At 56.3% G+C, this 20,538-nt stretch overlaps 10 protein-coding genes across 13 annotated transcripts; 4 read left to right on the forward strand and 6 right to left on the reverse strand.

Annotated features, from left to right (window-relative positions):
- The first annotated feature begins 102 nt into the window (after positions 1–102).
- On the forward strand, positions 103–1,367 carry H310_14727 (hypothetical protein). Its single transcript, XM_008882650.1, has 5 exons — positions 103–456; positions 505–605; positions 665–722; positions 771–1,032; positions 1,075–1,367. Exons 1-5 carry the CDS (start codon positions 122–124, stop codon positions 1,339–1,341), a joined length of 1,023 nt encoding a protein of 340 aa, XP_008880872.1. The 5' UTR covers positions 103–121; the 3' UTR covers positions 1,342–1,367.
- A 238-nt stretch (positions 1,368–1,605) lies between these two features.
- H310_14728 (hypothetical protein) lies at positions 1,606–2,277 on the reverse strand (the record flags this gene model as incomplete). The annotated part of the gene is made up of 4 exons (XM_008882651.1): positions 1,606–1,703; positions 1,759–2,017; positions 2,073–2,137; positions 2,181–2,277. The coding sequence occupies 4 exons, from the start codon at positions 2,275–2,277 to the stop codon at positions 1,606–1,608; spliced, it is 519 nt and encodes a 172-aa protein (XP_008880873.1).
- A 94-nt stretch (positions 2,278–2,371) lies between these two features.
- Positions 2,372–4,476, reverse strand: H310_14729 (hypothetical protein; the record flags this gene model as incomplete). Its single annotated transcript, XM_008882652.1, has 7 exons — positions 3,928–4,476; positions 3,589–3,877; positions 3,405–3,507; positions 3,156–3,361; positions 3,022–3,113; positions 2,716–2,828; positions 2,372–2,651 (listed from the first exon to the last, which is right to left on the reverse strand). The coding sequence occupies exons 1-7, from the start codon at positions 4,357–4,359 to the stop codon at positions 2,372–2,374; spliced, it is 1,515 nt and encodes a 504-aa protein (XP_008880874.1). The 5' UTR covers positions 4,360–4,476.
- H310_14730 lies at positions 4,428–7,350 on the reverse strand. Of its 2 annotated transcripts, XM_008882653.1 has the most exons (10): positions 7,248–7,350; positions 6,334–7,191; positions 6,120–6,281; positions 5,485–6,055; positions 5,328–5,436; positions 5,157–5,266; positions 5,014–5,109; positions 4,880–4,963; positions 4,796–4,837; positions 4,428–4,746 (listed from the first exon to the last, which is right to left on the reverse strand). In XM_008882653.1, exons 2-10 carry the CDS (start codon positions 6,723–6,725, stop codon positions 4,651–4,653), a joined length of 1,662 nt encoding a protein of 553 aa, XP_008880875.1. In that variant the 5' UTR covers positions 6,726–7,191; positions 7,248–7,350; the 3' UTR covers positions 4,428–4,650. The 2 variants fall into 2 exon arrangements, with proteins under 2 accessions (XP_008880875.1, XP_008880876.1); XM_008882654.1 differs by having other exon boundaries at positions 6,120–7,191.
- Positions 7,351–7,446: 96 nt separating this feature from the next.
- On the forward strand, positions 7,447–8,851 carry H310_14731 (serine/threonine protein kinase). 3 transcript variants are annotated; one of them, XM_008882656.1, is made up of 6 exons: positions 7,447–7,654; positions 7,700–7,946; positions 7,994–8,095; positions 8,146–8,307; positions 8,363–8,508; positions 8,562–8,851. In XM_008882656.1, exons 1-6 carry the CDS (start codon positions 7,505–7,507, stop codon positions 8,838–8,840), a joined length of 1,086 nt encoding a protein of 361 aa, XP_008880878.1. In that variant the 5' UTR covers positions 7,447–7,504; the 3' UTR covers positions 8,841–8,851. The 3 variants fall into 3 exon arrangements, with proteins under 3 accessions (XP_008880878.1, XP_008880877.1, XP_008880879.1); XM_008882655.1 differs by having other exon boundaries at positions 8,363–8,851; XM_008882657.1 differs by having other exon boundaries at positions 8,146–8,851.
- Positions 8,852–9,560: 709 nt separating this feature from the next.
- Positions 9,561–10,779, forward strand: H310_14732 (serine/threonine protein kinase). Its single transcript, XM_008882658.1, has 3 exons — positions 9,561–10,066; positions 10,117–10,325; positions 10,375–10,779. Exons 1-3 carry the CDS (start codon positions 9,625–9,627, stop codon positions 10,681–10,683), a joined length of 960 nt encoding a protein of 319 aa, XP_008880880.1. The 5' UTR covers positions 9,561–9,624; the 3' UTR covers positions 10,684–10,779.
- Positions 10,780–11,350: 571 nt separating this feature from the next.
- Positions 11,351–12,098, reverse strand: H310_14733 (hypothetical protein). Its single transcript, XM_008882659.1, has one exon. It carries the CDS (start codon positions 12,085–12,087, stop codon positions 11,551–11,553), a length of 537 nt encoding a protein of 178 aa, XP_008880881.1. The 5' UTR covers positions 12,088–12,098; the 3' UTR covers positions 11,351–11,550.
- A 636-nt stretch (positions 12,099–12,734) lies between these two features.
- H310_14734 (hypothetical protein) lies at positions 12,735–14,578 on the forward strand. The gene has a single exon (XM_008882660.1). The coding sequence runs from the start codon at positions 13,240–13,242 to the stop codon at positions 13,615–13,617; it is 378 nt and encodes a 125-aa protein (XP_008880882.1). The 5' UTR covers positions 12,735–13,239; the 3' UTR covers positions 13,618–14,578.
- H310_14735 (hypothetical protein) lies at positions 13,648–14,525 on the reverse strand. Its single transcript, XM_008882661.1, has 3 exons — positions 14,378–14,525; positions 14,247–14,273; positions 13,648–14,189 (listed from the first exon to the last, which is right to left on the reverse strand). Exon 3 carries the CDS (start codon positions 14,128–14,130, stop codon positions 13,699–13,701), a length of 432 nt encoding a protein of 143 aa, XP_008880883.1. The 5' UTR covers positions 14,131–14,189; positions 14,247–14,273; positions 14,378–14,525; the 3' UTR covers positions 13,648–13,698.
- Positions 14,579–14,823: 245 nt separating the features above from the next.
- H310_14736 (hypothetical protein) lies at positions 14,824–18,213 on the reverse strand. The gene is made up of 4 exons (XM_008882662.1): positions 18,123–18,213; positions 17,213–18,043; positions 16,620–17,159; positions 14,824–16,563 (listed from the first exon to the last, which is right to left on the reverse strand). The coding sequence occupies exons 1-4, from the start codon at positions 18,198–18,200 to the stop codon at positions 14,881–14,883; spliced, it is 3,132 nt and encodes a 1,043-aa protein (XP_008880884.1). The 5' UTR covers positions 18,201–18,213; the 3' UTR covers positions 14,824–14,880.
- Positions 18,214–20,538: the final 2,325 nt, after the last annotated feature.

Consider the following 20,538-nt stretch of genomic DNA (forward strand, 5'->3'; position numbering starts at 1 on the left):
TTCAGCGATGCATTCGTGTGATATGATTGGACGTTAATGCAAACCTGTAGCCAATCCGAATGACGTATTCGATGGAAATCTAGAACGAGTGCAGCACAACCGCTTCAACGTGGAATTCGCCATGGGGGCGGCAGCACCGTTGGCGGCGACGGTGAAAGTCAAGGCTCTGTGTCACGCGCTCTGGCCGTGCGCGCTGTACTTGTGTCTGTCGCTCAGCATGAATATCTTCACCAAGACCATCATCACCACGTACAACTGGAACGCCGTGTACTCACTGGCCGCGATCCAGCACCTCTTCACCGTTGTGCTGGTTTCCGCTGCACACAAGCTGCACCTGATCACGCTTCCGTCCATGTCTGCCTCGTGCTTCTTTCGGACGGCACTGCCCATGGCGGCCTTGCACTCGGCCAACAACATTGTCGGGTTCATGTGCATGGGCCTCGTCAACATGCCCATGTATCGCTCGTCCCCCGAGTCCACTCCTCGACTAAACAGCTCCATTAGGTACCTCGTTCTCCGCCGGTTGACTACGTTCAAGGTGATGCTACTGGAAATCCTGTGGCGCAACCAAGTCATTCCGGATGCGATGAAGGCGTCGTTGCTGCGTAATTTGATACACTCTCCCCCCGTCGGTCCCCAATTCTAACAACTGTCCATCGTGCAGTCGCCGCCGTGGGGAGTCTTGTCGCCGGGTTCAACGACGCCACGTACAACGGCTACGGGTAATCCAACCCAAATGGTGCTCGTCGAGTCTAACGCGGCCATGCCAGCTACGTCCTTGTCGTCGCTCAGAATTGCTGCACCGCCATGAACCTCATCCTCGCCAAGCAGTCGAATCTGTCGCCGCTCGCACTCGTCTACGTCCACAGCACGGCCGGCTTGGCGCTCTGCGGCCCCGTCGCGCTCTTCTTGGAGCGAGATCGCGTCACAGCATTCTTCTCAACGCTGACCGACATACCGTCCTTCTGTGGCTTGTTTGCCTCGATGAGCGTTGTCTGCTTGATGTACCAAGTCGCGATCCATCTCTGCACCGTACGACCCCTTCCCACTCCTGCAGTCACCATGGCGCCGTAGGTCCGCACGTCACCGTTGGCTACGTCCGTGACAGGCAATATCAAGGACCTCGCGTCGACCGCCGCGGGTTACCTTTTGTTTGCGGACGTCGTCGTCACGCGGTGGAATGTCATGGGGGTTGCGCTCTCGTTTGTGGGGGCGTACGGATTCTCCTACACCAAGTACCACATGCTGTTTGCCCCGACGTCCGCCGTGCTGCGCCCGTGGTGGCGCCCGACTTTGTCAAAACGTCCGCCCGCCTTGCCAGCCAAACCCAAAGCGTTCTAACCTTGCCGCAATAATCGTTTTCATTCTCTTGGTTGACTAACGCCACAGCGCCGCCGACCTAGAAAGCATCCACGTGGTCGCTGCCTCGTCGAATGAGGCTTTCGACGCCATCCACGTCCGACAGCACACGAGCTGGGATCGCTCGTTCGCACAACACACTGCACCAACGCATGCAACAACCCGAGCGCATCAAACACGATCGCGCAGCCATCGTTCAACGATTAGTCGCGCTCGTACTTGGGATGAAGTGGTGGTGGAATCCAATTACACTTCGTCGTCGAGCCCGCTGTCCTCCGAGCTCAAGTCAAAGTTGCACTCGCCATCCATGCTGTGCTCGAGCGGCGACGCCAGCGGCGATGCACCTACCATCCAAACACCCGTTCAACTTGTTACAATGCGCCGACAAATACGGCATACAGTGCTCGGCGTGCGAGGACGACTCGGACAAATCGTCTGGTTCATCGTCCGCCCCATCGGCGACCGATACGCTGTCAATGTCGAAATCCAACGATGGCGCGCCGCCGTGCGGGGACGTCGGGGGAGCCAAGGTCGTGGCGCGATGGTGGCGCTGGTGGTGCGACGATCGAGGAGACTGCTCTTCGTCTTTCTCGAGGTTGTGTGCCGTCTTGCGCCGCATGGAAAAACCTTTCTTCGGCGATGCCGACGACGGCCGCAGCTACAGCGTCCGCATGAAATCGAGGCATTGTCTCGGCGGCGCATTGCTTGCGTACCCGTGTGGCCTTTCGAGTCGCCAGGGTTGCGCGGGTCGCTGCGTCGTACACCACACTCATCGACCCTACGGACCGTCAACGATGCTGGCTGTTGGTGGAAGGGACCACCTTTGGCAAATGGCGACGTCGGCGAGTTGGCAGTCGTATGCGGACTCGCGGTAAACCACGACCGCGTGCGTTCGTTGCGGCGCCAGAGCAACTTCATTTCGGCGACGGTGCTTTCAAACGTTTGGTCCGAGTGCGCGTCCAAGTACGGCGGGCACCGATGCGAACCTTTCCCGGCTGGTTAGCATGCCTCCTCACGCCATGTTCGAGCCGTACATGGGGCCGCAAATGGGCTCGGCTGACTTGCACGCCACAACGCCACTCGTTGAATCGCCGTCGAGAGCTCGACCGAGTCCTGCTTCACATGACACAACACACAGCGGGATGGGGAGTACCTCGTCGACGTCAGTGGATTGCCTCTTGTCTCGCAGACTGAGTAGACTGCCCACGACCGTTGTCTGTTCATCTTCTTCTTCCTCGACGCCGCCCTCGCGGCCATGCTCGCGATCGTCTTTATCGTCGTCGCTCGACGAACTACAGCCATCCATGTTCGAGTTGGCAGCGGGGACCGTCTCCAGGACAACGATTGACGCCGCACCTGTCGTCGTGGAAAGGGCATGGGTCCGACATGGTTTGCTCCGCCAGCAGCCGTCGGAGCAGCAGCCGCTTCGACACGCGCTGCTTGATCAGCGGTCGCATGGCTTTTCGTACCTACACACAACGCCGCTCCTGTCGCTACTCCCGTGCCATGGCTCCATCGAAAACATTGCCATCTCGAAACCAAAACGCGACCCACGACAAAAACTTGCCAACCATGCACGGAAAAGCGCCACGACCCCATCAAGAATGTGCACACGCCATCGACGAACTCGGCCGCCAGCGCGATAGACCCAAGCACACGCACCCCTTTGCTTGACCAGGCTTTCTTGATGGCGTTCTCGTGCTCTCGCGATAAGAGGACGAATTTGCCCGTGGCGTTGTCGACCATGGCGTCGCCTATCTTTGGCCATCACGCATCTCCCAAGGCGACGCACGTACCTCGCAATTGCTTGCGCAGGACACGAATCAAAGTTGTTTGAATTGTGACGAGGGAGCGGTCGACGTTGGTGTTGTCGATCTTGGGCATGAGGAGCTTGTCGGCGTGCTTGCACAAGTGGCGCTGGATGATGCGGATATTGTCAAAGTACTTGATGTATTTGTTTTGTTGTGGGTCCACAGTCATGTGCTTGGCGCGGACGGCGAACCTACACCGCCATGGAATCATGTCCGCAACGTCGACGATCCTACCGCTCGCGATGCTTTGTTTCGTTCGAGATGTAAATCAAAAACGGAATGCAGTTGGGATGGCGCCGGACCAACTCGGCCATCTGCTCCGTGTTTAGATGCACACCTACACACCGCGATCAATCGTGTCCAGCCTCGACGATGCGCGGAAAAGCGCACGCGAGTTCGCGACAACGGGCATGCTTACCCTCGACAACGAGACTTTGGCGTCGCTTTTCGAACATGGTGAGCACAAGATCGAGCTTCTCCAACACGGCATCGCTCTGGAGTGTGTACCCTTTGAGGACCTTTCGCTTGTGCAGTCGCTTGTCCGACATGAGGGTATTCATATCGCCCGCCGCGATCTTGGCTAATTCGTCCACTTGCGCGGGAGTCAGCGCATCCCCCGCTTGATATGTCGATGTAAATGCGCACGGGTTTTGTTCCTTTGTCATGAATGCACGGGAGATGTGCCGCACCGAGTCTGTCGGCAGCACCTACGCAACGTGGAGTGACGACGGACGTGAAAATGCAACATGGAAAGTACCGTCGTGAGGCGAAGGCGGGACGCCAACAGAGATGCGAGGGTGGACTTGCCAGTACCAGACGTCCCACCCAAGAGCACGACAAACGATTTGTTGCGCTGAGTGATTTCCTTCGCCAGATCAAAGTCCAGCAAGTGCGTCGGCTTGTTGTACTCCAGATGCGCCAATTCGGCGTATACTCGTTGTTGCAGCATCTGGAACGTCCATGCCCGGGGCGAGGGCCCATCAACGTGTGCATGGTATTGTTCGAACATCAAGCGCGTCACGATGATCGCGTCGTTGCGGCGGCATCCCATGAGCGTGAGTGTTTCTTGGAGACGGTAGCGCGTATACTCTTCTACCTTCTTGTCGGTATCACCACCAGCACCATGCTCGACCCACATCTTCTCCATCGGGTCGCTCGAGTCCGCCTGGCCCTCATGTTGCATCTCCATTGCGATCGACGCAAACTCGCACTCTCAACGGGCGGATCTGTTCGGATACAGTATCCGGGACATCGGCGTGTGATTCGGATACTATCCCGTTATCCGGATAGTTCTCACATTCTAGCTGTTTGGTGTTTCAACCACACCAGGGGCGGCGGCGGCGATGGCGGACAACGTTGTCGTGGTGTTTTGGAAGGATATGCGGCGGCGCAGAGCGCGCCGACTACGTTCCATGGCACAGCATGCCATGAATTGACAAGGACTTGACACAGTACTGCCTTGAAGCAATAGACGCGTTGGTCATATTCGTTTCTCCATTTCGGTGGCAATCGTAATGTTGTACGTGGGTCGGTTCCAGTCGGTTTCGATGGTGTCGGGGTTGTACGCGCCCGGCCCCTACTCAACACGATGGGAAAACACGAAGAAGCCGGACGTTGATCGGTACCAGGTTGGCGAGCGGCGCTAGTTTGCTCTTGAACCGCGGCTCCTACCGTCAACGTCACGTGGGTGAACGCAAAGATCGCGCTACCGTCGACATGAACACGTCTTTTCGCTGGGTGGTTGGCTTGGCCTTTTTCATGGTCGAATCCGGTCCAACGTACGACCCCGGTCCCTACGTCCAACCCATTCCCGTCAACGCCGACTAGGGACGGCACACCGTACCGGGAGCGCCGCCGTCTTCTTGTCCAGAGCCGTGCCTCGATCCATGTGCGATGCAAACACGGCTTTTCCGCCGGGTTTGTCCCACGTCAAGTTGATCTGGCATGGTCCAAGTTGACACGGTGGCCTCTCGACATCGCACGTACGTTGTAATCTCCGGGACATGGCACGGGGTCCTTGGCCGCGGGGCTTTGAAAACGACTCGTTGCAGATGCAAACGCTGAGCTCTTGGCTTTGACGACGGACATCGTGTCGTCTATGCCATCGATCGCGCGCGCGGTGACGACTATTGTCCGAGGAGCAAGCTGTCCACCTACCGTGTTGGTTATTCGATCGCGGGTCGTGCTCGAGGAGCACGGTGTCCAGCAGCGGTTTCGCGCTCTCAAACCGCTTCGTTGTCGACCCAAATACGCCCGTTCGCCCACTCTACAAAGCATTCCGTTCCTGGACCACGGCGTCATGCGTGCGGCGTACCACACGATGCTGGAGCTCTTCGACTAGCCCGGGGGCGTTGTACGAGCCGGGGCCGACGTCGAACGTGTCCTTGGCCAGGGTAGTGTCGAACCGTTTGTTGGACGATGCAAACCCGACGTTGTGGGGATTGTGGTGGTGGCTCTGCGGCTTGACCGGGGTCGACGACGTTGTCGCGGGCATCGACGACGTCGGCGGCGCCTTGGGCTCGAACCGGGACGTCGTGCTGCCAAAGAACTGAAGATGCTCCGGCACGGTTTTCTTTGCCTTTTGTGGAGTCGACGAGTTGTACGAGCCAGGGCCAGGCACGGCAGCTGCCGTTGTGCGTGCCATCGAGTGCGCGGCGCGCTCGCGCGTGAGTGTTGACTTGAACACTGCGCTTGGCACGGCCGCGTGAGGATGAGGGTGGGTTTCCGTGTGGTAGAAGCCCGGGCCAGGCGCGACAGTGCTCTTGTGCTTTGAATCCCGCGAGGTTTTGCTCTTGGCGAAGCTAGTCGCGCGCGTGCATGCCAACCGGTGGAGCGCTTGGAGAGGGTCGTACTCGCCGGGTCCGGTGACGTCGTTGGCGCAGCCACTGGAAATATTCAACATGACCGGTCGTGGTGGTGTGGGGGATGACGATGATGCGCGCCCGATACCTGTGCCCGGATTTCGATGGATGCTGAAGGATCATTTGCCCTTTCGGCCCTTCTTCGTAGCCAAAGCTCTGCGCAACGTTTGGAATGGATGGCGCGGTGGGCACGCGGACCCATTTGACGCCACCCCCGCTGTTTGCTTTCGCATCGCTTTGACTTCGCCGCCTACCAGCGCGAGTCACGACCCTCAACGACCAACCATGGGGGTCGCGCATACATGGTCGACGTGGCCTTGGACTTTTTGAAGGCCGACGGGTGGGCTGCTGCGCCATACGCTCCCGGCCCCGGAGCCGCCGACGCTGATTTGAACTTGGTTCGTTCCGTACTGGACTTGAACATGCTTGACGATGCGGTGGCGTCGCCGTAGCTCGCAGGCGTCCATGACGACGTCGATATGGTCGTCGCATACGCCCCTGGCCCAGGAGTATGCAAAGGTAGATCAGGGCACGCGTCCTTGAGCCCGGACGACCCAAACGCGGCAAAACTCGGCTTGGGCGGCTTCACGGACGACCCGATCGTGTTGTAGCTGCCTGGTCCGATTGCAGCCGTGGCCGACTGCCCGGTTCCCGGGGGATGGTGTTTCCGTGATGTCCGGCTGCACCATGCCATCTCGCTCGCTCTCAATCGCGATCAAGTGAAAACGCTCCACCGACGTCGATGTTTATAATTAGATTCCATCGAGCGTGATGTGTCCTTGGCCAGCCGTTGTGGCCTCGACGCGAGCTAAGAGACATCGTCACCGCGGCTGGAAGCGCATCGCAATGCGTGCCCACCGCAGATTAGCCCTTGCACGCGCGCGCTGCGTCCAGTGTCGTGGAGGACATGCACCCCTTGCCGCGATCGACGGCGGTGGGATGTGCACCACATTTCGTGGTCCAGATGGGAATGTTTGCGAAGTTCAAGCGTGTGGAATGAACATACTCCCCCCCGTCACATGCATGGGAGAGCATGCACCTCCACATCGGGCGAACGCGCTTTGCCCAGCTGGGGAATGGCATGCTTTGGGCTGCGAGAGCAATACCGACCGAGCGCCTTGTCCAAAGCAGAGCGTCCCCAGCCCCATCCGTGCATGCGCCTGTGCCATGGTGATGAGAAAGCAGCAGTTTTCCAGGCCAGCAACATCAATCCCACCTTCACATGGCCAGGTGCAAGCTGACAACATTGCTCCCGAGCCAGCCATCCGCCCAACACACCACCCATCACCGTGCCATCATCGGTGATTGCAGACCGCATCATGGGCGCAATCTCAGTAAGAATAGCTGCATTTCTTCCTCATGGCCAATCCAATCGCAGGATTGCGACATATTTTGGCCAATCCGAATGGATGAACCTAGAGTGTTGGACGCCGACGAGAAGGAATTGGAATTCCATAATAGAATCGCGGCGTCATGGACCGGTTCCACGTCGTCAAGGAACTGGCGCCGGCGCTCTTCGGGTCCATCGTGCTCTGCGTGGACAAGAACAATGGCAACCACGTCGCGATCAAGCGGATGCAACTGGCCGCTGCTGCCAAACGTCAGGCGAATGGTGGTCCAACGGTACGATCCATCGCGTCGTCGAAGTTTATTGACGAGGCCGTGCAGGTTCAAGAGGACCTTCACGTTGAGAAACGAGTCTATCGACACGTGAACAAAATGGGCGGACATCGAAACATCCTTCGGTTGCTCTCGTCATTCGAAGAAGCGGGGCATGAACACTTTGTCTTGGAGTACTGTCATCAAGGCGACCTGTTTACCATTCTGCAGAGCTCTCCCCACCAACGACTTCAAGCATCTCAAGCGCTTCACTATATGCGTCAAATATGCCACGGCCTGGCCTTCCTCCACTCCCGTACGCATGAACCGGCCTCGCCACGTTCTTGACTCGAAACGCTGTAGATGAGATTGCTCACGGCGACATTTCGTTGGAGAACGTCCTCGTGGATGCAAATGACGTTGCCAAGCTGATGGACTTTGGTCTTGCCGTTGAATCCTTTCACGGTATTGCGAATCTGTCTATCGTTTCTCGTGTATGCTAACCCGATGCCCAGTCACCCAACCGTCGTCGGCAGTGGGGAAATTCTTTTACATGCCGCCCGAGATGTACCTGGGATCGCCATACGATGCCTCAAAGGCAGACATGTGGTCTCTTGGGATTTTACTCCTTATCCTGCACACAGGAATGCCGCCATTTGCGCGCGCCCACAGTTCCGGTACCGACCCTTCAACATCTTGTCCTTCTCTCGATCGAATCATTTCTCGTCTTAGACAACGTGTATGCGTCGTATTTGAAGTACGACATTCGCACACTCCTGAAAGGTTGGAACGTTTTGCCGCACTTGCCGGTGGACGCATTGGACTTGGTCGAACGCCTCGTTGTCGCCACCCCCGACAAACGGTTGTCCATCTCCGACGTACGCACTCACAAATGTTGCAGGTCCTCTTGTGTCTTCACAGTCGTGCGTAGGTGCTCCGACACCCGTACCTTACCCAACACGAAGCATTGCAGCGTCACCACCATCCGTTGTCAAGTCTGCTCGCTTCCAAGAACCAACTCCAACACCACGAGCCGTCCCCGTCGTATTCAGCATCAAAGGACGAGAAGAAGAAGGGCGGTGTGCACAGGTTCTTCCAGAAGGTGTTCCGGAAGGCGTCGTCGACGAACCAGTCGCGGCTCGTCCGCTCGACGGAGTCGTCCGTGAGCACACTGGATAATGATACGCCTACAAATAATCAAGATACCTGATTGGCTCTTTCTTCTTGCTCCGAACCAATAAAATTCGTTTATAGAAACACCATTGATTGGCACATTTTGTAACGGCAAACATGCAAAACCAAGATAACCGATTGGTTAATTTGGTAACATTTCTACCAATACCATGTCCAAGATATTTCTCTACGGTTTCACCGAAAGCATGGCACACGCGCCGAGAATGGCGCTTCGGGCGCGTTGATATCGAGTTGGCCTTCCTGTCTTGTGCAAATACGGCAAGCACAGCGTGCATTTGACAAAGAGAACGACATTCCCGGATCACATGCAGGAACCAGCGCCATCCGCTTTCATATGGGGCTGTGTGTTCGAGATTCAGCAGGCACAGACGCTCGACGTGGGCAGTCACACGAGGGCAGTCGTGTGTCCCTGTTCACTGTGGCCACGACATGCTGGTCTTTGATTGGATAAAATACAATGTTTCCTCTACTTTGATTGGTTGGAGTCGTGCCATTTCAGCCGGTTTGACGGAACAACCCCCGCGCTCTGAACCTCCAAGGACCATCGGGCCTCTCCCTCCGTCGATCCTTGCTCCATGCAAGCTGTGCGCAGCGTATGTGGGCAAAGCATGGGGAGTAGAACGTTCCTGCGCTCACATGGCCGAGCGCTTGTGGCCCTTCTTTTGGGTCTGGCGTCGGCCGTTACGTCTTGTGTAAAAGCCCCACATGATCCGGGTACAGAGATTATCCGGATATCGCCCAACGTGACACACCAACAGCGTGGTGCTTGGCTTGGAACTTGCAAACTTCCTGTGGATCGCATGGAGAGGTACACGACGGAAACGGTGCTGGCGAAGGCACTGTATGGTGATGTCGTGCTCGCAGTGGACACGTTGACAGGCTCCAAGGTCGCGATCAAGCGCATGCACCTCGACGCAGCGACAATGCGAACATCCATCCAAGGAATCCCGATCGCGGAAGACATTGTGATGGAGAAACAAGTGAACCGCGCCGTGAGCGGCGGAAGCGATGGATGCCATCCATACATTATGCGAATGCTTCGCGACTTTGAAGAAGACGGAATGGGCCACTTCGTCTTTGAGTTCTGTGCAGGCGGCGAACTCTTCGAACAGACTCTTCCCATGGATACGATGGCGGTGGCGCGCATTTTCCGTCAGGTCGTACACGCCGTCAAGTTTCTCCATGATCGCGGCTATGTCCACCGTGATATTTCCCTGGAAAACGTCCTCCTCGACGCAAATGGTAGTGCCTCTGTCTTGAATCGTCGTCCCACGTCCTCATGCTCGTTCTAGGCAACGCCAAGTTGTGCGACTTCGGCCTCGCTACGACGATCGACGAGCGATCCAACCACATTGTGGGCAAAGCTTTCTACATGGCACCAGAAATGTACCTGCGTCAAGGGTATATGCCGGCGCCGGTGGATGTGTGGGCGCTGGGCATCATGCTCCTGATCCTGTTGACGGGCGCCCCGCCATTTGCGCGCGCCAACGACTCGGACAACGTACGACAGTTCGACTCCACGAATCCTTTGTCATGGTGTGCTTCTGTAGGTATTTCAGTACGTGAAACAGCACGGGATCACGTCCGTGCTTCGCGCATGGAAGGTCCTCCACTTGGTCCCGCTACCGGCGCTTGACCTGCTCGAAAAGATGTTGGTCGTGGACCCAACCAAGCGGCTGTCGATGGACGGCCTGTTGCACCATCCGTTCCTGCGGGAGAACCTGCATCTCGTGTCCATGCGCGGTCGTAAGCGCATGATTGTGCGCAAGTGGCTTGCCAAGATGCGTCGCCGCCTCCATCACATGCTTCGCAGCGTCCTGCCGTCCATGAAGAACTCGCCGGGGGTCGTTGGGATCTGACCACCGACGCCATTACCCAAAAATTAGACAAATTGTAGACCGAAATGAAATATCAAAATATACATTTAACTATATATATATAAAGGCATCTCTCGTTCACAGTTGCTTCACGTCGCTCAAGTCCGTTCGACGCAACTGCGTGGGGCGTCGCACGAGTTCCATGCAATTGGAGGCACGTGCATGCGATGGTGGCCATGCTCGAGTCCTTTGCTCCAAGCAATGCCCCGCCACGGGACTCTGGATGTTGGAAGCGTTTGGTTCGGCATCCTCATGGATGTTGGAAGCGTTCTGTTCGGCATCCTCACGTTGAGAAACGAGGTGCAAGGAAGCGCGCTGCAAAAACAAAACTCGACCAGACATGTGAAAGGGCCCCCGACACATCCGCGACAACTACAGCGACGACATGGGGAGGGTGCGGCGAGCGAGGCGCGCAGATCAAGGCGACGTGGTGGCGGCGCGGCCATGTTGCCTTCATAGTGCGTATCGGTGGCGGAGGACTTCGAAAGCATGGCCCAAGGGGAAATGATTCGTCGACTCGTGCGATTCGTACCACAGAAGTGCCATACCCAGAGCAACCAAGGCGTTGTCCGCTTCATATGCCCCGGCGTCGTGACTTTGGTGCACGGAAACTGGTGTGACCTGCCAAATGAACGGGATAACACTCGAATTGACATGAAATAAATACATTGATCTTTGAACCACAGAAGCTCATAACGACAGAACAAAGGGGGGGGTGGCAGTTGCGCGATGATGGGTAGGTACACTCGACGAACAACATTGTCGAAGGAGCATGGAAGGCAAGCATAGAAGGTACTTTACAGCGTGCGATGTGGGGAGAGGAAAAAGCAGAAGTTCAACGGCACAAGTTCACTTGACGATGGAGAAGTATGGGCTTTCCGCCAACAGGTTTTGGGAATCGTCGTCGTCGGCCCCGTAAATCTTGATGTAGTACTCGTCTTTGATCGGCATGCCCCAGTACACGCGCTTCCACAGATAGTGTCCCGAGTTGGGGGCTGTCAAGGCAATCACAGTCGGGACGGTCCACGCCTTGTTCCACACCTCAATACGTACAGTCTTGGGGTGGAACGGGCTGTCGTCGATCATTGACCACGACAACGACGTCGGTTCTCCTCTCGTGCATGCCTCAGGGGGTTCAATCAGCATCGACCACGACGTCGCGTGCGGTTTCATGTCGTCGCTGTCGTGGGTGCTGTCCTTGAATTCTCGCGGGATCGACAGGCGTTGAACCCCGAGTTCCTGCATCGTCTGGACGGTATCTGTGTCCCACGTCGACGACCGCGTCCTTCGCATGAGCGGCAGCGGCGACACCCTCAGCGACATACGCCACGGGTTTCCCTCCCTCCCAGGGTACGTCTCCACGTTTCCTGGGAGTACATTTTGCATCCTTGGGCGAGTCAAACTTTGACGCCGCGGCAGTCCTGTTCCGAATCCGGCGATTTGATTGGCTGTTGCGACGTATCCACCCGCGACATGTGCCAAAAACAGGGACCGCAACATCCACCCAACTGCCGCGGCAGAACCCTGTTTTTGGCCACGAATTGAAAACGTATCCTCTTTTGACACAAGGTGCCGCGCCCGACATAGACCGACGCAAGGCACGCCAGCGTTTTCTTCGTCCGCTATCCGTCCCAAATCCGTTGATCCAGTCCAATGGGCCACTTGTACTTGGGGTTTCTATGGTGCGGGCGGACTATGTTCAAAGAAATCATGGACTATTCCACAGACAACGCGTTCGATTTTCGTCGTGCACGGTAGTCGAGAGCGTCGAGTAGCGAGCGCACGACAGGACTTAAGCAAGGACGCCGCCCAAAGGCCCTTCTGGCGCATGCCTGGCCATATGAAACGGCGCCCCGCTCGAGCATTGCGCACAATGCCTCCGCGCAGGCCACCTAGACTGGTACAGCGAGTCGTTGGAGCGACCAACGAAAGAAACGTCTAGTACGACAAAGTCAATGAGAAATTTAACGGAATCAATGGGGATATAAAAACGCATGGATGTTCCAAACGCGACTGTCGTCGCGTCGAATGAGCGGTGGCCGAGGGCTGGCGTTGGGGCGCGCGCGGTGTGTGCGCCGATCCGTTCGTCAGCCGACCCACAATTGAAGCTTCCAAGCACCAGGATGCATCCTGACCATGCTGTGTTTCGATGAGTCGAGTGGATTGGCTGGGACTCCAGTGTAGCTGGAATGGAGCATGGCTGTACGACTGGATGGATTGACCTTCGAAAGAGCATCTGTGGACGCTGTGCTACCTCCCATCCAGGGGATTTCCCAGCAGACTAGTAGGAGCAAGCGGGCCATGCTGGTGGATACCGTCACCGCCATTGCCATCCCATCCACTAGCTCCGAAACACGCCATGAGGACTCTGCTCGTAGTTGCCGCCGTCCTCTCGGCAAATTTCGTATCAAGTATTCGTTTTGTTGCACAGCAGCTTGAGACGGCTCCACGCCTGTGATTATCTAGCTCGTCTCGTCATTACACTGGGACAAGATGCTACCTTGACGAGGTGGGTTGCGTCAAGAGCTGGGAGTGTCAATGTCCATCGACGTGAAAGAGCCAAAGCGAGTGGATCGCGGCGGACCGGTACCTGAATTCGAGCTCCATCAGGAAGATCATTTCGTGGTCGAAGTAGTACTACTGCGTGACTCTGTTCACAAATCAAACCATCGGGCGTCTTCAGCCTATCCGTCTCGAGCGTTCATGTCGATGGTTCACGAGGAGCTGACACGTTGTCGACGTCTGCGACATCCGCTGGCGGAACAAACGGCTGCAAGGCAACCCATCCATGTGAGATCAGAGCTCCCTGCTGGAAGTCTGGGCAGTGTCCGTTGGTTCGTTGAATGCAGGGTGAAGGACCGCATCTGCATCCGTCGAGTACATGACGCCACGCTGGGGGGACAACCTCCAACCTAGTTGTGGCACCATCGTCAAACTTACATTTCGTTCAACATTGTTCCAAGATTCATGCCCATAACGGTCGCAGGATGTAGTAGCTCATAAGCGCCTCGACCTGGGCCGCCGAAATCGCGCTGGGCATGTTGAGCAGGACGACCGTGGCCACGAGCACTTATCACCCGCCTGGGAGCTAGCCAGACAGCATCGGCAAGGGGCGGCATCCCGCCGTGGAGTCGATCGACGCGAGTCAGTCGCAGAAAATTCCAGGCGTGTACTTGAAGCAACACACTCGACAGCTCGACGATCAAAACACCATGCCAAGAAACCCATGGACCGTCGGCTGTGGGCGCACGCGGCGCTCCCACGGGACGTACACGACCAACATGTCGAACACGTGGAGTGTAAAGCGAGGTCCTTGTGGATTGTTCCTACGATGAAGGAACGAGCAGTCCGGTTTGGGAAAGAGCGCGTCGAATCCAACATGCCGCGGAAGCCCCTTTCAAGTCGTTGCAAAAGCACAGGCATGTGCATGCGAGCACGACGGTGTGGACCGTCGCAGACCACCGGAGAAGCAGCCTCTCCAACGCAAACTACGATGGATTACCATCGATTCAAGGTCTCCATCGACTCGAGCTTGATCATCGTACCATCGGGATGTAGATCGTGATCGAATGCTGTCGATAGAGGCAGTCAGATCCAAATGTTCGGATTCAATCCAGCAGAGGCAGCTGCAGATGACGCACCGCGCGCGGGCTGCAGCGCCACCGTTGCGTCATACCTCAAGACGAGAATGGCAGCGAAGATCGAAAACCGGAATGACGTGTTGGTTGCTTGCGCGACTTGCACGTGTTTACCTGGCCAAGACGTCGGTTGCTCAGGTTCTCAGTGGAAGAAGGCCTCACTCGAAAGGACCGCAGACTGTGACGCATGTCAGCAGGAGTAGATACATGAACAACTGCTGAATGCAGTGCTCTTCCCACTTGATCTGACGAAAGGCACGACAGAGCTTTGATGTTCCGTCGGCGTCATATGCAGCCCTGCACGAGTTGCTCAGAACGCCGCGGCGCATCAACAACTGCGCGAGATGGACGCAAAGTCGGGGCGTGCACAATTTGCTCGTTGACGCTTGCATTCTCGTGATCTCCAGCCTCCCAACGTCCTCCCCACGCAGCCTAAAACTTGGACGGCGCTGTGCAATATGAATGTTGTCGGTATCGTGATGCAGCGAGATGCCAAGCGCTCGTTTTGCAGCGTTTTCTGTACAGTGTGTATTGGTTTTACTTACAACGTGGTGACACCGGCTCGGACACCGCCACGGACCAAGAGGTCGGCAATGTCGCTGCGGTGGGGCAAGCCCGAGGCTTCGATTTCGGACACGAGTGCCTTGACCTTCTTTTCTTGCTTCAAGTACGACACGGCAATGTTGGACAAGTTGGACGCAGGCAACGATTCGACGTATTGCAACCCTTCGCGGTACACAATCTTGCTCGCCAAACCGGCCGCCACAATCGACTTGATGTACGAGAGCGGGACTTGCTTGGTCACACGGTCCAACGCAACTTCGCGCAACTTGGCGGGCAAGTGTTCTTCAATCAACGAGTACAACAAGTCGCGGTTGTCTTCAGCGATGTTGTCAAAGTTGGCGACAATCGAGTCATGGAGACGCGTGATAGCGCGCGAGATGCGCTCGGACGACGGTGGCAGCGCAGCGTTCGGGTTCTGCTTGTATTCACGGAAGAGCAATTCGGCTTCGACGAGGGCCAAATGGCGCAACTTTTCCACAACGTCGTGGACGAGTTCGTCCTTGATGTCCAAAAACTCTTGCGGCTCCAGCAGCATCGACGACACGATTTCGTACGAACTGCAAATGACACCGCACTTGTTGGCCGAACTGTCCTTGACGATTACCACGCCGGCGTTGTCAAACAACAACTGACGCGCTTCGGGGGTCACGAACAAGTTGGCACCTTCAACAATCAACGGCGACGACGCCTTGCCAGTCGCGTCGAGGTAGTCCTTCCAGTTGTTTTCATTGATCGTGTTGGGGCGACCACCGGCAGGAATGAACAGGTCCGACTTGACGCGGTTGTGCAGCGTGTTGCGTGCGCGGATGCCAGCGGGGGTGTCGGCGAGCAAAAAGTTGCCGTTCTTCACCTTGTTGGCGCTGAAGCTCGACAGCGGCAGCGATTCTTCCACAAGGCGCAAAAGTTCGTCCATGTCGATGCCGTCCTTGTCGTCCATCGACGCCGTACCATCGCAAATACCCACGACCTTGACGTTCGAGCCGTATTCGCGCGCCAAGATCTTGATAATGTTACCGGCAACATCGCCGTCAGTACCACCCGTGATCTTGACCGTGAATTGCTGCTTCTTGGGGTCGATGTTTTGCGAGCGCAGAGCAACGTCGGCAAACACGGCGACACCTTCCGACGTGACACCGTACACCTTGTGGTTGATGCCCACATCGGGCTTGGAACTGATGAAAGCACGGGGAATGGGGTACCCACGGTACGCGGCGCGCTTAGTCATCCACGTAATGTCTTCGGGGATGATGTTCTCATCCGGGCCCAAGTAGATCAATTCGTCCTTGCCATAGTAGTCGACAATTTGAGACTTGACGGCTTCGTCCGTCGTGTTCAAGTCCAACAGTGCATCCGAGAACGCCTTGACGCTCTTGCGGATGAAAAAGTTGCGGGTCGTTGAGTCGTAGTTGGTGCTGCGGGGTTCCACCAACACAACAGCCTTCGACCCGCCTTCAGGAATGTCCTTGTTCTTCAATTGCTGGGCAAACGCCAAGTTGTACGCTTCATTGTATTGGCGGGCAGATTCCAAAGCGTGTGCGTCCGACCCGGCAGGAGCAACCACACGCAACCCACCGCGAGCGATGTCGCGGAAGCGCACGTGGAAGCCCTTGAAGCGGCGACCGTGAATGAAAAACACACCATACGGGGTTTCCTTGCCGACCTACACAAATTCAGGCATCAGCGATGGATCCGTCAATTGTAACAAAAAAGACATACCGTGCCGTAGCCGACAAAGTCGGGGTCCATGCGCAGCGCCAACGCATAACGAGTGCGGACGTACTTGTTGGTGCGCAACGTGGCACCAACGGCATCGGCGAACGTGTTCAAAAGACGGATCGTGTCTTCGGCTTCCACGTTCTTGCGGATTTCAACCTTGATGGCTTCGATGCGGTTCTTCAGTTCTTCACCAGACATCTTCTTGGGGGCGTTCGGGTCGAAGCGTTCCAAGAACAGATCGGCGATCGACGCGGCCAACGCCACGTTTGTCGGGTGGTTGAGCAACTCAAAGATGCGAGGCAACGAGTACGCGTACGGGTCGACCTTGGCCAGGATACCGTGCAACATGTGCGCGTACGTGACGATGATTTCGGCGTGGGGAAGATCCACGACGTTCTTGTGAGACAACGCAATGTTGAGCGGCTTGTCGTCGAGCCACTTGAGGTATCGCAGGTCGTACTCAATTTGCTTCCAGTCAAGCTGCGTGTTCTTGCGGTAGTCTTCTTCGGACGGCGAGACCAAAATACGGATCATCGACACCTGCGACATGCAACAAAGTCATTTTCACATCCTGAATGCGATCGATCACGTACGGTGCCAGAGCCCTTCTTGCGGTCGTCGATCACGTCCAAGTGGGCTCGGCGAACGTTCAAGTTCCTCAAGCCCAAGTAGGTGGCGGCACGTTGCAACATGTGCTTAGTCAACACGTTCGACGCAGCCAACGTGATCATGGTTTGCGGCACCTTGCCGCCGCTCAATTTGTTTTCTTCGCTCTTGCTTTCCCAGCCGTGTTCGATGCTGACGGAAACGCCCTCCGTGCCACGGATGCGGTGGAACAGCGCGATTTGTGACGCCAGGCGACGAGGGCTGCTGAACTTGACGTACATCGAGTTGGACAACGATAGGAATTCGTCCACAGCTTCGGGTGAGAAGTAGGCAGCAGGCGCCGGCACACCTTCCACACCGGCATATTTGCCGGCTTGGATGTCAGCGACGTACGCTTGTAAATTGTCACGGGCAGACTTTTCTTCGGGGGTCGTGCCACGGAAAGGCTCTTGGCGACCAAAGCGGAACACATCCACGGCCAACGAGTCGTCCAACGACGAGAAAATCTTGACGCGCGCTAACTCGCCTTGGTCCTTGGGCAATTGGTCCATGATATCGGACAACAAGCCAGGGTACAAGTCGCCCGTGCGGATGTACGAATACACTTTCTTGTCCGGGGAGCTCAACATAACTTCAGGTTGTTGCGCGTTCACCAACGCGGTGAGCGCATTTAAGTGCTGGAGTCGGTCTTCCTTGGTGATTGCGCGGAAGTACGCCGCAGGCATGTTGTCCAAGAACCAAGGCACGGTCTTCGCAGCCGATTCCTTTTGCAAGTCACTCAACGCCTTGGCAAGAGATTCTTTGGTCTCATTGTCGGCCTGCAAGCAAGAAATTAGACTTGCTTTCAATGCATGTTGCATGATCCCCTGAACCACACGAAATTCTGCACAATCTTACCGTGCCGAAGGCGCGGACAGCGCTGGCAGGCGCCGCCATGGAGCGGACAGGCGCGCGGCTTGAAATGCGGGACAACATCCTTCCTCCGAAGTCAAAAGCGAAAATGAGCGGACGTGGTGTGGGGAATTCAAAAATTTTAATAATTTTCATATAAATTGTACCATTTTCCATGGGAAATCCCTTGCAATCCAATAAAATGAAGGGCTCCGTCCAGTCATACCGGTATCCGGAAGATTCCGTCCCTTGGATTGGTGGATTTCGAATCATCCGAATTTGCTCAGGTTCGCACCTTGAACTTGCGAATTGGGCGTCAGACGTCCCATGTTGAACGCACTGCCTGCCGTTTGCGCCAGCCAGCCCATGCCTGCCACATCTACCAGGCCAAAGCCACGTCAGCAGGTCCAAGGACTGAGTGAGCGTTGGCTGCAATGGCATTAAACGTCGCAATCGAAGGTCAAGAGTCCTACGAGGAGAAGGAAGACGCTCGCGCCTGGGGAAGGGCTGGTGGCGCCCACAGGCTCAATTATCATGCGCTTGCCAAGGACCTTCGCAACCAGTGATGAGCGCTGGCGCCCCAGTTGTAGCCAATGGCGTTAGTTGTGTCACTCGCGCTTGCTCCAATCGAAGTCGGGCAGGAAACAACTGGCTCTTCCCACAGCAGACCCGAAATAGACCCATCCCCCTCCCCTTTTTTTATGCTATAGTGGGGCTGGTTTGACCAAGTAATGATTGAGATTCAGTGCCACCCCCCCACAACGGCGACAGCATGTACTCAGTTTCAGTGGGACGTTGCTAGCAATGTAACCAGGCGCCGTCAGCGAGCGAGATGTGGCATATTCAACATCTACGCTCTCAGCCCTATCGCCTTGAACATGGGGCGCCCGCCCAGTACACACACCACTTCTCCTGGCTTACCGCCGACAACGAATTCCGCCGCCATGTCAACTGCGGTCGAGGGGACCACCAGTCGCCCAAACCATTGTCCTGGCTCCGCAACGCCTTGCCATGTGAAGTGGGAAACAAACCAATCACAGCACTGGAACATATTCCATCGACCAATCAGAACGACCGGTTGGGAATGCACCACAAGCCCCACAACAATCGCGCGTTTTCCAAGTATTGATCCCAATTTCGAGATTTCTTACAATAGTCCGAAATATTCATAAAATATTTTGCGATTTCATCGACACGGCGGCGGAGTTCTCAACCTACTGCTGGAGGATGATGGAGTTGGCCGCACAGCGTTCTCGAACCACTTGATGGTCAGAAGCGAATGGAGCTCTATCTGCATTCGATGCTTCATATTGATGGCCTTCCTGTCCTCCTTTCAGTACCCATCGCTGCCATTTGTGGTGCGAGTATGCCACATACACATCACTTCCATTCTATGACGCGCGAGTGAGGGAACGTGGCTGTGACCACCAGCAGCCCCTTATGTACACGAGCATACTTCAGGGATACAACCTCGGCGCGTGTTGTGCTCCATTTCGACGGAAGAAATCGATTGCTTGCAAGGGCGGTGGTCACCAGCCGGTGTAGGTAGTACCTGCAGGAGCAACCTGTGCCCATCGTTCCTTCTCGAACGTTTGGTGGCTCCATATCCCGGGATACGCAACGACATTGCGTTGGCCGCTGCCAAAGGTGCTGTGGCCATGTCGAGCACGTCTGGTTGGACTAGAAATGACGCTTTACTGGATAGGACGTGGTTGTCGAGAAGTTGATTTCGGTCGGCGTGCGGCGGCTACTGGCACACTCGAACTCGGGGATAGATGGGCTTGGAAAAGACGGGCAATTGTGGACGCGGCCAGACCCTCCTCCGCTCTACCTCGTGGATCCGACTTTTCATGTTGCCCCTCAGGCATCCATGTTGCTAGGTCGGCTTGCATGGCACTGCAGCTTGCTCTACCTCGTGTCCTCGATCGCACGTACTTTCGGGACCCCAACACGTTCTCGAGATAAAACGCTGTGCCTAAACGACCATCGACCAACATCGTACATTGACATCGTACATTGAGGCAGGCGGCGACCTACATGAAATTTTGCCACGTCATGATGGTTCGACACTGCAGCGATGGTGGACGGTGTCGGGCACGTTGCCTTGGGTCAAGTGCTAACGTCATACGAGTATCATTGTTACATTAAAACCGAACGCAACGGAGCCCTCATTAGAACGAACCGTCGTCGTTGACAATCGTCATCGTCATCGTCATGATTAGTCGTCGGTGGGAGTGGGGGAAAGGGGTGAGGTAGTGGGGACCGTGGGGAAAGGCTTGTGGGTGGTGGGGCTTGGGGCACTTGTAGTGGGGACCGTGGGGAAAGGCTTGTGGGTGGTGGGGCTTGGGGCACTTGTAGTGGGGACCGTGGGGAAAGGCTTGTGGGTGGTGGGGCTTGGGGCACTTGTAGTGGGGACGGTGGG

This window comes from Aphanomyces invadans (assembly GCF_000520115.1).
Source record: "Aphanomyces invadans strain NJM9701 unplaced genomic scaffold supercont1.83, whole genome shotgun sequence".
NCBI classification, from domain to species: Eukaryota; Oomycota; class Saprolegniomycetes; order Saprolegniales; family Verrucalvaceae; genus Aphanomyces; species Aphanomyces invadans.